The sequence below is a fragment of the Solanum dulcamara genome, chromosome 11, assembly GCF_947179165.1.
Source record: "Solanum dulcamara chromosome 11, daSolDulc1.2, whole genome shotgun sequence".
NCBI lineage: Eukaryota > Viridiplantae > Streptophyta > Magnoliopsida > Solanales > Solanaceae > Solanum > Solanum dulcamara.
This window is the reverse complement of record NC_077247.1, coordinates 6,379,038-6,393,706: the sequence shown is the minus strand read 5'-3', so window position 1 is coordinate 6,393,706 and position 14,669 is coordinate 6,379,038. Positions and strand designations below refer to the sequence as shown.

General features: G+C 35.5%; 1 protein-coding gene across 3 annotated transcripts in view; it reads left to right on the top strand.

The window, feature by feature from the left end:
- Positions 1-14,669, top strand: part of LOC129872961 (uncharacterized) — a 41,972-nt gene that overhangs the window by 15,660 nt on the left and 11,643 nt on the right. For 2 of the 3 annotated variants that reach the window (XM_055947921.1, XM_055947923.1), the window contains exons 4-10: positions 882-1,228; positions 6,003-6,303; positions 6,902-7,060; positions 7,745-8,110; positions 9,257-9,322; positions 9,454-9,502; positions 13,948-14,071. In XM_055947921.1, coding sequence (XP_055803896.1) covers positions 882-1,228; positions 6,003-6,303; positions 6,902-7,060; positions 7,745-8,110; positions 9,257-9,322; positions 9,454-9,502; positions 13,948-14,071 — 1,412 coding nt within the window. The remainder of the gene's footprint in view (positions 1-881; positions 1,229-6,002; positions 6,304-6,901; positions 7,061-7,744; positions 8,111-9,256; positions 9,323-9,453; positions 9,503-13,947; positions 14,072-14,669) is intronic. The other variant, XM_055947922.1, reaches the window with a different exon arrangement.

Here is a 14,669-nt window from a genome sequence, read left to right as displayed (position 1 = left end):
AAACTTCATGTTCAGAAGATGAAAGTCGCGGAAATGCGAATGCTGCAGTGGATGTGTGGGCACACTAGGATGGATAGAATTAGGAATGAAGATATCCGAGACAAGGTGGGAGTGGCATCGGTGGAGGACAAGATGTGGGAAGCGAGACTGAGATGGTTTGGGCATGCAAAGAGGAGAGACACAGATGCCCCAGTGCAGAGGTGCGAGAGGTTGGCTATGGACGGTTTCAGGAGGGGCAAAGGGAGACCGAAGTAGTATTGGGAAGAAGTGATTAGACAAGATATGACACAGTTGCAGCTCACCGAGGACATGACCTTAGATAGGAGGCTATGGAGGATTCAGACTAAGATAGTAGGATAGATGACTTATCTTTTCTCCATAGTAGTCATAGTTTTGCTCATTTGTTTATTAACGTTTGATTTCTGCATTTGATTACTACTTACATTTGTTGGTCCGGTTTACTTTGGATGTCCTATTTATCTATAGAAGTCAATGCTCCTTTCTTTCCGGTCTTTCCAACCCTGACTTTCTCGCTCTCATTATTCATATTTGTATATTGTTTTCGATATGCTTGGCTCTACTAACCTATGTCTTGTTTTTCTTCTCTTGTTCTTCTCTCTTAAGCTCAGGGTCTTTCGGAAACAGCCGCCCTACCTTTCAAGGTGGGGGTTAGGTCTGCGTACACTCTATCCTCCCCAGACCCACATGGTGGGATTATACTGGGCTTGTTGTTGTTGTTGTTGTTGTATGTACATATATGTTCTACTTGGTAAATCATTTCTGTTGGCTTTGTGGCTAAGTTTTATGATTCTCTGGTTGAAATTCATCTTACTTTTGCTTATCCAGGTGTTCTTTCTCTTGATTATTATTAGTTTTGACAGGTCTGGTTGCATAAACTGGGAACTAAGCAGTTAGATAACTCTTGCCTTTATCATGAAAATGATGAAACATTTTCTTTGGATCTTCAAGCATCTGAGAGCAAGAAATATTTATTTATTGCATCTGAGAGTAAAATTACAAGATTTGTCTTTTATCTAGACACTTCAAAACCTGAAAATGGATTGGTGGTATTAACATCACGTATGACCGGCATTGACACATCAGCTAGTCATCGTGGAAATCATTTCTTCATCAAGAGGAGAAGTGATGAATGTTTCAATTCAGAATTACTTGCGTGCCCTGTGGAAAATATATCTGCTACCACTGTTCTCCTTCCGCACCGTCCCAGGTAATTATTGGAAAGATGACCAATTTATTGACAGTTCAAACAGCTTTGCAGGAATTATTTGGTCTTCTAATTGTCAATTTGTATGTCTATCATTGATGTTTTAGATGCATTGTAGATCTCTAAAATTCTAGAGTTCTCTTGTAAATATGGTTTCAGTGCTACCCAAGCACTGTTTTGGTTCTTTGATAAAATACATAGTTACCAATTTCAAAAAAGGTAAGCAACTAGAAGCTGCTTTAAAGATATTTACAGATTAATATCATTGCTGAATGTGCAATGAACTCAAGAAGTCTATCACGACCTCTTATATCATTTGCAATCACCATGTTACACCTAAAATACAGTAAAGAGATGAATCTGTACTTCATAGTAATTACAAATGCAAACTTGCTCTCGTAAATTTGTGCATTCTTTTCCTTCCAAATAATCCACTGTAATTTACACATTTTTTCTATCGGAAACAACTTCTCTACTCCACAAAGATAGGGATAAGGTCGTTCTACATCCTACCCTCCCTACACCCCACTTATGGGATTACACTGGGTATGTTGTTGAATTTATGCATATTTTAATCACTATATTTTTAGATATTGAATTACTTTTAGCCGAAATCTCATACCGTATCATGCATAGATCCGTACCCTCGAATTTTAAAATTTAGATCATAAAGGACCAAACATCTAGATCCGCACATGTATTGAACATCCGCTCCCGAGTACGAGCAACTTAGCTACTAACTGACCTCTCACCCTGCTTTATCAGTGTGCTCAATCAAGTGATAAAGAATGCTAAACAACTAATCAACTATCACAACATGCTCAACTCAGTACGAAGTATTTCCTGTGTCCTAGTTTGCATGACTCTTTCCTTTTTAGTCGGTTTAAACAAGAATGACATCTTTCTATATTTAGTAACAATATAGCTTTATAATGTCAATTTTACCTTTAATGTGATGATTTATAGACACAAATATCTATGGCTTGTTTTGGATTACAAGTTTTAGAAGTCTTCATTTCTTTCTTAAATTCTCCATTCAAACACCTTCACATAAATTGGGACAACGAGTATCAAACAATGTAAAAACACATAATGGAACCCTTGTGGTCTAACTACATATGCGCACTCACACAAACTAGATGGTTTAAATGCACACAAACATCACATATAACATGTTTTTATAGAAAAGCAACAAAGAGTTGAAACCTGCTTGAATTCCATTAGCCGATCCTTACTTGAAATGCCAAAATTCGCCTTTGACCTTTTAATTAGTTGGACATTAAGAATGTTTTCTCCACGATGATCTCGAGGAAGAAGTCTATATAGAGGAACCACCTGATTTTGTTGCTCAGGGGAGTATAGTAGCCTTGTATGTCGATTGCGCAAGTCACTCTATGGTTTAAAATAGTCTTCTTAAGCTTGGTCATGGAAGTTCAACATAGTAATTCATGAGTTTGGCATGACTCGTAGTAGAGCTGGTCATTCTATGTTTTATCGATGTTGTGCATCAAATCCATGAATCATGAGAGGACTGATTAGGCACATTGAGATTGACTATCACATTGTTAGAAAAAAGATATTCTCAGGAGACCAGGAGATATTGTTACAAAATTAGTGAAGTCGAGTGATCAACTTGCAAATATCTTCACCAAGCCTCTCACCGGTCCTCATATTAATTACATCTACAACAAGCTCAGTACATATGACTTGTATACACCAGTTTGAGGGGGAGTGTTGGAATAGGAGTAGGAGCAAGAAAAGTCCTACTTTGAAAAGGATAAGTATATAGAATCATACTTGGAAAAAAATTGTAATTTAATGTCCTAGTTGGAAAAGGAGTCTAATGTAGTGTCTATAAATAGGGTCTTTGTGTAATTATGTAGATACACAATTCATAATATTCTTCTCCATTATTTCTCACATCTATCAAAAACTTGGTTCCTTTTTGTTTCTCACATGTGAGGTCACGAGAATCCTTATTATCCCTCGAATCTTCATGATGTTTCTCCCCCTCGAAGATGAGTTCCAAAAAACAATTGAGATTCAAAAAAAGTGACATCTAGTGTGACAATAACCTTCCTAGTATTTGGGTCATAACACTTGTATCCCTTTTGACCAGGGACATAGCCAACATAATCACATTTTTTAGCACTTGGAATCAAGTTTACTTCTATTATGATCATGATGAACATGAACAAGTACACCATACCCAAAGACTCTCAAGGATAGATCAGTAGTCAATCTAGAAGTAGTGAAGTATGTCGTGAACATACTGAAAGGGGTTTTAAAACCTAGAGCACTGGAATACATCCTATTAATAAAGAGCTTCTTTCCAAAGAAATTTAGGGACTCTACTTATGAATATTAAGGCTCTAGTTACCTCCATAAGATGCCTATTTTTTCTCTCAACGTCTCCATTTTGTTGGGCTGTATCAAGACAACTTTGGTGTACTATTCCCTTCGAAGTGAAAAATTGCCTAATTGGTCATTAGAAAACTCTCTCCCATTATCACTCTAAAATATTTGAATCTTCTCATGAAATTGTGTCTCGACCATAACATAAAGAGCCTCAAACATATGTTTTACTTTCCCTTTGTCTTTCAATAGGTACACCCAAGTTAGTCTGGTGTGATCATCTATGAAATTCACAAACCACTTTTTTCCATTTACAGTTCCTACCCTAGAAGGTCCCTAAACATAACTATGGATTAACTTAAAAGGTTTTATGGCATGATATTTTTGGGAAGAAAAAGGTGAAAGTTTGTGTTAAACCATTTCACAAAATTCACACTGGAAAAAAGATGTACTTTAGTCATAAACAACTAAGGTAAAACATGAGTTTCAAATAATGAAAACTAGGATGACCAAGTCTACAGTGCAACATGACTTTATTATCAACTAGAACAGCGTTCAAACAAGTTGAACTAAAATTTACTAAATTGTCACCATCTTAAAAAAAATAGACCTTCAGACTCTCTAGCATTGTCAATCCTCCTCCCAGAGACCTTGTCCAAAAATACACATGAAATAGAGTCAAAGATAGCACGACAATTAAGGTTTTGAGTCAGTTTGCTGAAAGATTATGAGACAATGTTGGAACATGAAGGACATCAAAAAGAGTCAAAAGAGGGGTTAGTTTGACTGTCCCTTTTCCAGCAATTGATGAGAAGGAACCATCAACAACTTTGACTTTTTAATTTCCTACCGAAGGAGTGTTGGTCAAGAAATAATGAAAATTCCATGTCATGTGGTTACTAGCCCCTGAATCTATGATCCAAGAACTTATATCAGTTGAATTTGTACTTACAAAAACAGCCTGGGAAAAAGAACAAGTGGGACTAGAAGGATCAGGCTTACTGGTTTGGGGTTGAGATTCGAAAAGTTTTGCAGTAGCTTTATTTGTTCCTTGGTGATGGTGACATTTCTTGAGAAGATTGCAACCCTGTACTTCGTTGGTACACTTAAAACCCCGACTGGCTGCCATGGTTGTCAACCCTTTTTTTATTCCAGCTAGGCGGGTTTTCCATGGATATTCCAGCAAGTCTCACGACTGTGCCAATATTGTTTTGCAAAAATCACACCACAACTTCATTGTTGTCCTGGTCGGAACTTTGTTAGTAGAACTCTCGGCTTCTATTGATGTCGTTGGGTAACGTAGCCCGGTAAATGTTGTTTTACTCATAAACAACACAAGAATAAAGCTGCTCTGATATCATGAAGATTTTGGTACCAAAATTGTACAATCTTATTCATTCGTAGAGGTACAAATATATAGTAGAGAAACGCAAACAAACTAGCAATCAGATCCCTTGATTCTAGGAGATTTGAGAATCAGGGGATGATTTTATTTGATCTAATCTCCTAAACTATTTAATAGCATATTAGATCTGATTTTATCAAATCAATTTAGATCCTTCAAAATCAAATATGATCCTAGTTAGATATTCACAAATCAACAATGCTGTAGGATCTTTTTTTTTTTTTATAATCATGGTGTCTGGACCTGCTTGTATGCACCTCAACTAATTCCAGGGTGTTACACGCTGCCTCCCACCAACACAGGTATCGGGTAACTATGTCGACCAAAGCTTAGACGGGAAGAAATTACCTAATATTTTTTGCCTCTATTGGAATTTGAACATGAGATCTCATGGTTCTTAACCCACTTAATTGACCATTAGGCCACATCCTAGGATCTTGTAAATATAGTATACTTTTAGCCTTGATTTACTCCTGTGATTATGTATTTTAATTCTCTTTCCTTTCTTAGAAATGCAAACTTATCTATTTAAACCCCAATGGCTTGAGGCAATAATCAAGCAGTGTTCTCTCAATTTCCCTACTTCTCACACTAGCTAAAATATTGTAAGTATAACCTTTAGAAGCTGTACAGAAGCTACTTGCTATCCTTGTTTCCCTCTTGGTAAGGAATAAGGTCTTGGAGCTAAAATATCATCATGTGCTTTCAGTTTGCTGGCAATCTCAAGAAGTCTTCCATCTGATAACTCTATCTATATTTACGTTGTTACAACCTGAAACCTAATTTAGCCACAACTCTGACTAACCAAAGCTCCCCAAAAGTCTTTGTATATCTCTTGAGCTTGGATTTTATGCTAACTTAACTATACCTGGGTAAAGTCCTGTGAATTTTTGGAAAAAACATAAGAAATGGGCAAAGGGATTGAGAAAGCTATTCCTCTTCTAGTATATTTTGTGAGTTCGAAATATTATGGAGCTATTTCATGATTATGGCTCATTAAATTTGGTTGTCGTGCAGCGTCAAGCTCCAGGACATACAACTTTTTACCGACCATCTTGCTGTTCATGAACGTGAAAATGGTCTACCCAGAATTTCTGTATATCGCCTTCCTTCTGTTGGAGAGCCATTAGAAAGACTTCAAGGCGGTCGTGCTGTTGATTTTGTTGATCCTGTATACTCTGTGGATCCATTAGAATCAGAATTTGAATCCGGCATACTAAGGTTTTCTTATAGCTCAATGAGAACCCCGCCTTCTGTATATGATTATGATATGGACACAGGGATTTCGGTGCTGAAGAAGATTGAGACAGTGAGTCACGTGAGATGTTACTTTCGAAACTTGTTGTCTAAAACAAGCCATATACATTTGTTTGACTATAAATCATCTGACTAACGGTAATAGGAAGTCCAAATTTGAATTGTTTCTAAATATATAAAGGTTTCATTCTATTTGGGATAGACTAAAAGGAAAAGAGTATCACATAAAAAGAAATAGAGAGTAGTAGTAGTTTTCAGGACTCATCTCCTTGCCTTGGAAACTAATACTTTTTCGTATACAGAAATAGATTATCTATTTTATATATAGAAACAAATAGACGTGCATATTCGGTGTTCTCACTCCAATCTTATTTTTTCGATGTTTTAGAAATTTCCATATTTATCTTATTTTACTGATGAGATAAGCAGTCAGTGCACACTGATTACATGCTTCTGGTGTTCAGAATTTTTTGCTCATCTCAAAGAAAGAATATCTTAGTCATCCCTTTTAAGTATCGTACTAGAAATATGAATAGCTGTCTTATATAACTCTTTTGGTTCTTGGCGTTTTGGAACATTTTCACATTCTTTGATCAGCAATTAATGGTTATTGAACTTTGTTTATTAGTTCTAATGGTTTGTTTCATTATCTTATTTAGGTACTGGGAGGCTTTGATGCATCAAATTATGTAACTGAGAGGCAATGGGCTACTGCTTCAGATGGCACGCAGATACCTATATCAATAATCTATCAAAACAATCTTGTAAAACTTGATAGTTCATTTCCATTGCTGCTTTATGGTTATGGATCCTATGAGGTGATTTACTTGCTAATACAGTTAATTATTGAGTATCTAAATGTGGAGTACTACTCTGTGGTTGTCCTTCCTTTTCTTGTTTATCTGAAGGAAGAAGGTCAATATCTCTTTGTTATGGTCAAGCTAAGTGCAGTGTGGTCGTATCTGATGGTTTCTGAACACTGTGGTTTATGGAATTTCGCAGATCTTAGATGGAGAAGTTATGTGACACATCTTTTTTTTTTTGTACTGAATGGAACAAAAGTTTGTAAGGTCTACTCTTTGTAGAAAAATACTGCAGGTAAAAAATGCAATGTTATATGAAAAGATCTGTTAATACGATGTATGTGTCACCTGAGTTCAGGAGTCAAAATGTTAAACTTTAAAGAATGGATTGATTGTGTAGCCAATGGGTATTCAAATATGGTTTTGATTTGATAGTCTTTGATATACACTATCAAATGAATCCTTTTGTTTTTTTCTTTTTAAAGGAGAGTACAAGAAAAGTGTACACGTTATCCTCGGTATAAATAAAAATTCATCAACTGATGGTTTTCTAACTGAATTGGTGTGAATTCTTCAGTCTATAAAGTGTGGAATTCCTGAGATTGATATTTTGTGCAAGGTCAAAGCCATTAATCTGTTGCTTAAAACTTATAGCTTGATCATTCTTTTCTGACACTGCTAATGTCATATTCCCATCAGATATGTATTGATCCCACATTCAAGGCGTCGCGCTTTTCTCTGTTAGACAGGGGTTTCATTTATGCTATTGCTCACATTCGTGGAGGTGGTGAATTGGGGAGGCAGTGGTATGAAAATGGGAAACTGTTGAAAAAGAAAAATACTTTCACAGATTTCATTGCTTGTGCAGAATATTTAATAGACAAAAAGTACTGTTCCAAGGAAAAACTTTGTATCAATGGAAGAAGTGCAGGTGGATTGCTGATCGGTGCTGTTGTTAACATGCGTCCTGATTTGTTTAAAGCTGCTGTTGCTGGGGTTCCTTTTGTAGATGTTGTAACTACAATGCTTGATCAAACTATTCCATTAACAACTTCAGAGTGGGAGGTTAGATCTCCATTTGAAATCACTTAGATGATCAATATGAGGATGTGATTACAATAATGTATCTGAGAGTGAACTTTTTTGGTAAGGGCATTGGGATTTATGCCTCAGGTTTTCCAGTGGATAAACTGTAAGGGGTCGTTTGGTTTGAATACAGGTTGTGACGGGATTAGTTATGATGGGATAAGTTATGCTGAAATTATTTCTTATTGATTGATTGGTTTGTTGTATTCAAAATAATATGCATTGCATAAATTTAGTTTTTTATATTTTCTTTGCAAGCTTTAGTTATTCATTCTTAAAAATAAAAGTTTCATCTTATTTAGCCTAAATATTTTTGTGTGCATTCCCATGATGATACCATATGTTTTTAAAAATAAATCCTTCATCTTATTTAGCTTAAAAATAGAACTTTCATCTTAAATTTGTTAAAGTAAAAGAAGATTTATTATTTATATCACTTCATTTAAGCACATATCACTCTTAAATTGTAAAATACTGAAATTTTCATTTTAGTTGATATATAAAATACAAGCTTTCAAGTAAATGTGTAATTTAGTAGTAGATAGATCAAAACATAAATAAACATAAGAATTAGTCAAATAAATTAATAAATAAAAATTATATTTGTATAGTCTAATTTTTTAATTAAAAAATATAAAGAATTATCATAAAAATAAGGAATAATGAAGATTGTAAGTGTTATTATACATGGTATTAAAAATAATGTGAATATACATGAATGTGAAAAGTGATGTATAAAAAGGGTTTAAAGGGATATTTTTGTCATTTTCTCTATTTTATCTTGGGATAGGTTATCCCGGGATTACTATACCACCCAAGAGGAGGGATAACTTATTCCGGACTAATTATTAATCCCGGGATAAGTTATCCCGGACTTGCCAACCAAACAACAAATTAAGTGGCATTAAGATTAATCCCGGGACTATTTGATGTTATCCTTCACACCAAACGACCCCTAACTGTAGTAGTAAAAATTTGTAACTTGGATCTAAATGTGCTTAAGGTCTATTTGAGGAGTTGTGAGAATCAGAATGTGATGCCTTGGCTCTAATTAACTTTTGAGGGACTTGGAAGATGAATATTTTGAAGTTTGTAATTGATGTTTAATCTTTTCATTTGCTACAGGAATGGGGTGATCCACGTAAGAAAGAATTCTATTCCTACATGAAGTCATATTCCCCTGTTGATAATGTAAGTAATATATCCGTCTCCGAAAAAAGCTACTTAAGGTTTGCGCATTGAGCAAGTCAATCAGGAAAGTACACTTATGTTGACAACTCAGCATTCCTTTGGCTTTTTCTTTTGAACTTTTCCTCTCACAGGTCAAAGCACAGAATTATCCAGACATTCTTGTTACAGCTGGCTTGAATGGTAAGTAAAATGAAAGCTGGTGCAGCAGTTTTCAGTTTTGAAGATATTTGACAGAAAAGGGAAAAAGTGTTTTGGTAGGGCGGTAGTTGGCTCCATTAACAGTTGTGAAACTAGTAATGTTACATGTCTTGGGACTCTTAAGGCCCAACATATCTACAAATATGAGTAGCATAGAATTTAGAGGCTCACCAAATCCACACGGTGAGCATCCTAGGAATGCATGTTAGGATGGATTTGGGATCATACAAGATCACACAATATTAGAGATGAACACATCTAACGGAAGGTGTATGTAGTGCATTCCGGGTATAAAATAATAGAAGGTTGTGTGAGATGGTTTTTTATGTCCTATGTAGACATCTGAACGCATCAGTCTGTTCTTGCATGTGTGACACGGGTGATTAAAAGTATTTAAATGCAATGAAGTATGCGTAAGTGGAGTAAAGTTGTTTACAGTTTCTTGGTTAGAATCCATGAGAAACTCAGTGAAGAATGGAATACGCAAAAGCAAAGTATCCATATAGGTAATACTCCAACTAATTGGGATCAAGGTTGGTTTGTTGTTGGTACACTTACATAGATTGAATGTCATTAGGAGTCTTTGTTTGGAGATTGGTATGTCAGTCCCGGGAAAAAAAATGAGTTTGAAGAATTCCTAGTTCTAAAGAATTTTACTTTGTCTATAGGATGAGTTACCGAGTTTTAGACAAAACGTTTCAAATGGAGCTTAATGGATATAGTTAAGTCATAAGACGAAGCCAGTTATCTTGCAATGATGCACAGTAGTAATGTTTTTTATGCTTCAGAAATTGATCGCCTTTAAAGCTGTCAGTAAAATGTGTGACTTCTGAAGTTAAATCCATAAGCAAATGATGGCTTATTAGTTTGACTCCTCATCTCTCTGGTGATGAACAATGGACACTTCTAGTTAAATTAGAAAACCAGTAATTTATTCAGAGATACATCTTGAGATGAATTCTTATCAGTTTCTTCGCATTTAATGCTATACTTTAGTATGCTTTGCTAGTACTGTCTATCCTCAGGAGAAAAAGATTAAGAGTTAGTCTCAACAATTGTCAACTACCGATAAAATCATATACTTAGAACACTGTCAACATTTCAGGTCATCAAAGCGTTAATTCTTATTCTTAGCTAATTTTTATTATTTCATTTTTATAATCTAGTAGCAAATGAATGTTTTTCCTGTGGACTTTTTAGATTCAGAACACATAAAATATCAGAACAGGATAAGTGCAAAGTAAGATTAGAGATTTGTATCTTATTGAAAGACACTCATAAGATTCGAGTTCATTTAATTACTTATAATCTCATCTTTGTGATCCAGTGTAAATTTCCTACAGTCCATAAGTATGTACTTATCTTTTGTAGCAACTAAGGAAGATTGAATATGGACAAAATCAGAAAGAGATCAGATAAGGCTGAAACATGCTTAAGGAATGGAGTAGAACAAACTTTGGGGAGTTGGTTAAAAAGAACAGTCTACTGAATGAGTTAATTGAGCTGGATCAGATACAAGACAGTAGACAACTTAATGAAGATGAGATGATGATCAGAGCAACAATAATGGTGGAACTGGAGGAACTTGCCAAAAATGAGGAGGCAAATTGGAGACAAAAATCAAAATGTTGTGGATTAAACAAGGGGATAAGAACACTAAATTCTTTCAGAGAATGGCTACTGCTCATAAAAGATATAATACCATAGACAGGTTGAAAGTTGGGGATGAAGAAGTAGTGCAAATGCCTATGATTAAAAGAACCATGGTGGATTTAGGCCTTCATTTGAATTCTCAGATTTCTCTAAAATCAATGATGAAGAGAGTGAATGGTTACAAAGACCCTTTACAGAGGCAGAGGTCTTTAAAGTTGTCAACTTGTGTGCAGTGGACAAGGCTCCTGGTCCAGATTGTTTCCCAATGGGATTTTATAAAGAATGCCGGGAAGTTATTAAGGAAGATATAATGGCTACTATTCAAAACTTTCATCAGAATGAAAGGTTTGAAAAATCCTTCAATGCTACTTTCATTGCCTTGATGCCCAAAAAGAATGGTGCTGAAGAGTTAAAAGATTTTAGACCCATTAGTCTCATTGGAGGGGTCTATAAGATTATGTCCAAGCTCTTGACATAAAGGATGAAATCAGTGATGGGAAAGCTAGTCGATGTGCATCAAATGGCTTTTCTCAAGGGGAGACAAATCATGGATGTTGTAGTATTGACTAATGAATTGGTTGATTCCAGAGTCAAACTCAAAAGACCGGGGGTTCTATGCAAGTTGGACATTGAGAGAGCTTATGATCATGTCAATTGGGAATTCTTGTTGAAAATCCTTAAAGACATGGGTTTTGGTAACAAATGGATAAACTGGATAAGATTTTGTATTTCTAATGTCAAATGGCCTGAAGGTTTTTTTCAATCTCAAAGGGGGCTTAGACAAGGTGATCCTTTGTCACCTTTTCTATTCTTGATAGTCATGGAAGGACTTAATCATATGATTAAGGTCTCAGAGTTGAATGGTTGGATGAAAGGCTTTGGATCTCAACCAAATGCCATTGAAGGAATGGAAATGTCTCATCTTTTGTATGTCGATGACTCTCTAGTATTTTGTGAAGCTGATGTGGTACAAATCAGACATCGTAGAGCCATCCTAACTATTTTTGAAGCTTTGTGAGTTTACATGTTAACCGATAGAAATGCTTTCTTTATCCGGTCAATGATGTTCCAAAATTTGCTATCTCTGGCTGGTAACCTTGGTTGTCAGGTGGGAGCTCTTCCTACAATTTATTTGGGGATGCCTTTGGGGGATAAAAACTGTTCTATAGAAATTTGGAATGATGTTATAGAAAGGTGTGACAAAAAATTGTCAAGGTGGAAATCTCAGTATCTTTCCCTAGGTGGGAGACTGACTCTCATTAATTCAGTTTTAGATGCTCTTCCCACGTACATAATGTCTATCTTTCCATTACCCAAAGGGAGAAATGACAGATTGAGAAGAGACTGGAGAAATGACAGATTGAGAAGAGACTTTCTTTGGCAAGGCAACAAAGAGAAGAAAAGAAGTAATCTAGTTAAATGGGAAGCTATAACATTGAGCAAGAAACATGGCGGTTTGGACATAAAGAACTTGAGCTTGCATAATAGAAGTCTGCTACAAAAATGGGCGTTGGAGGTTCAATAATGGGAGACTGACTTAGAAATATGGAGGAATTTGGAGGAATTTCATATCCCAGAAATATGGGATACTGAACTAGTGGACCACAAATGAAGTTAATAGTCCCTATGGTAGCCGTGTGTGGAGAACTATCAGAAACCAATGGAAAGACTACTGGAAAAATATGGAGATTATTGTGGGAGATGGAAGGAAAACTGATTTTTGGGCTAATCACTTGGTTGGGCTGAGCAATCTGAAGTCTATGTTTCCAGTTCTTTATTCTATAAGTCTCCAACAACATGACATGATCAACCAAATGCGGAGTTAACAAGGGTGGAATCTAATCTTTAGAAGAGCTCTTAATGACGGAAAGTAGAGAGTATTGTCACACTGCTTCAGATATTGGAAACTTTTGGTGGATGCACTGATTCTACAGACACACTCAAGTGGAAACTAAACTGTAAAGGGGCCTTCTTAGTAAAGTCAGTGCATTGGCAGTTGAATCAAAGAGGTCCTGTAAAGGAGAACTGACCTTGGAAACAAGTCTGGGAACTGGGAAGTAAAATATCCCTATGAAGGTGTCATTCTTTGTTTGGTTGGTGATGAGGAAAGAGTGCCTAACTCAAGATAAGCTACAAAGAAGAGGTCTTCAGATTTGTTCAAGATGTCTTTTGTGTGAACAGGAGGGTGCAAACAATGAACACTTATTCCTACAATGCAGAAAAACTATAAATCTGTGGCACATGTTCTTTTGTATTTTGGGAATAACTTGGGTAATACCTAGTTCTACTTTGGCACTGTTGAACAATTGGAGTATTGGGAATAGAAGTGGGGAGGACTTGTGGAAGATCATTCCTGCTTGTATTTGGTCGATAGTGTGGAAACAAAGGAATGGTAGAATTTTGAAGGCACTAGCAGTTCTATTGAGAAAATTAGGATGAATTGTCTTAGCTTGGTCTTTTTTTGGTGTAAACAGAATATGTGGGGGGGAAGTAGGAGAGTTAGTAAATTGAATTGGCAATGCATAATTGTATAGGGTTCTGGGAAGGGGTTTAAGCACCCTTCCGATGCTTGTAAAGTTTCCAACTTAGCACCTTTTTCTAGGGTCACTAGGTTTTTGTTGAATAGAACTGTTGTCTCAAAAAAAATTAAATATTGGTTTATATATGTCGTAACACAAACTTGGTGAAACAACCATGAAATAAAGGAGTAATCTCCAGTCACTTATTTAGATATTTCTACTTTTGATTTAATATGAAGTCTTAAATTGTGACAGATCCACGTGTTATGTACTCTGAGCCAGCGAAGTTTGTGGCCAAGTTGAGAGATATGAAGACGAATGACAATTTAATCTTGTTCAAATGTGAAATGGGTGCAGGACATTTTTCAAAATCTGGAAGGTATGATTTTATAATTAGCTTTATGAGCTGAATCTTTTTGATAAGAAATGACAGGATTTTCCTTCCAGTGGGTCTTACATCTTTTTCGTTTTCTTTTTTTGGTAGCTGGTAACATTTGTATTTATATTAGTACTTAGGTAGTACTGGAAAAACCATATTTACGTTTAAAGGAAGTAAAAATCTTTCCAGGAGCTAAACCTAACTCTAGATGGACCCTAAAACATCCAGAACTGAAGCAGTCTCATAAGAGTATGTTGAATTTGCTTTTAGTTACTGCAGTAGTTTTTAGCAAAATAAATTGTTTAGTTTAAGATAAATTTGAATTTTGAATTTTAGTTAAGTTGTTTGAGTTGTTGAGATATTTTAGGTTGTTTTAAATTTCAAATTATGCAGATTATGTGTTTTAGATTGGCTATTTATAGCCCCTCAATGCATAATAAAATTATTGAAAGTCATTTCAATCCGGTGAGAGTCATTTTAACCCTTTTTTTCTGCCCCATCTTTTAAAAAAACCAATAGTGGAATCAAGAGCTTTATTGATCTGATTTGTGAGTTCTTTCAAAGAAGTACCATACTATTTTTAACCCGTAAGGGCGAT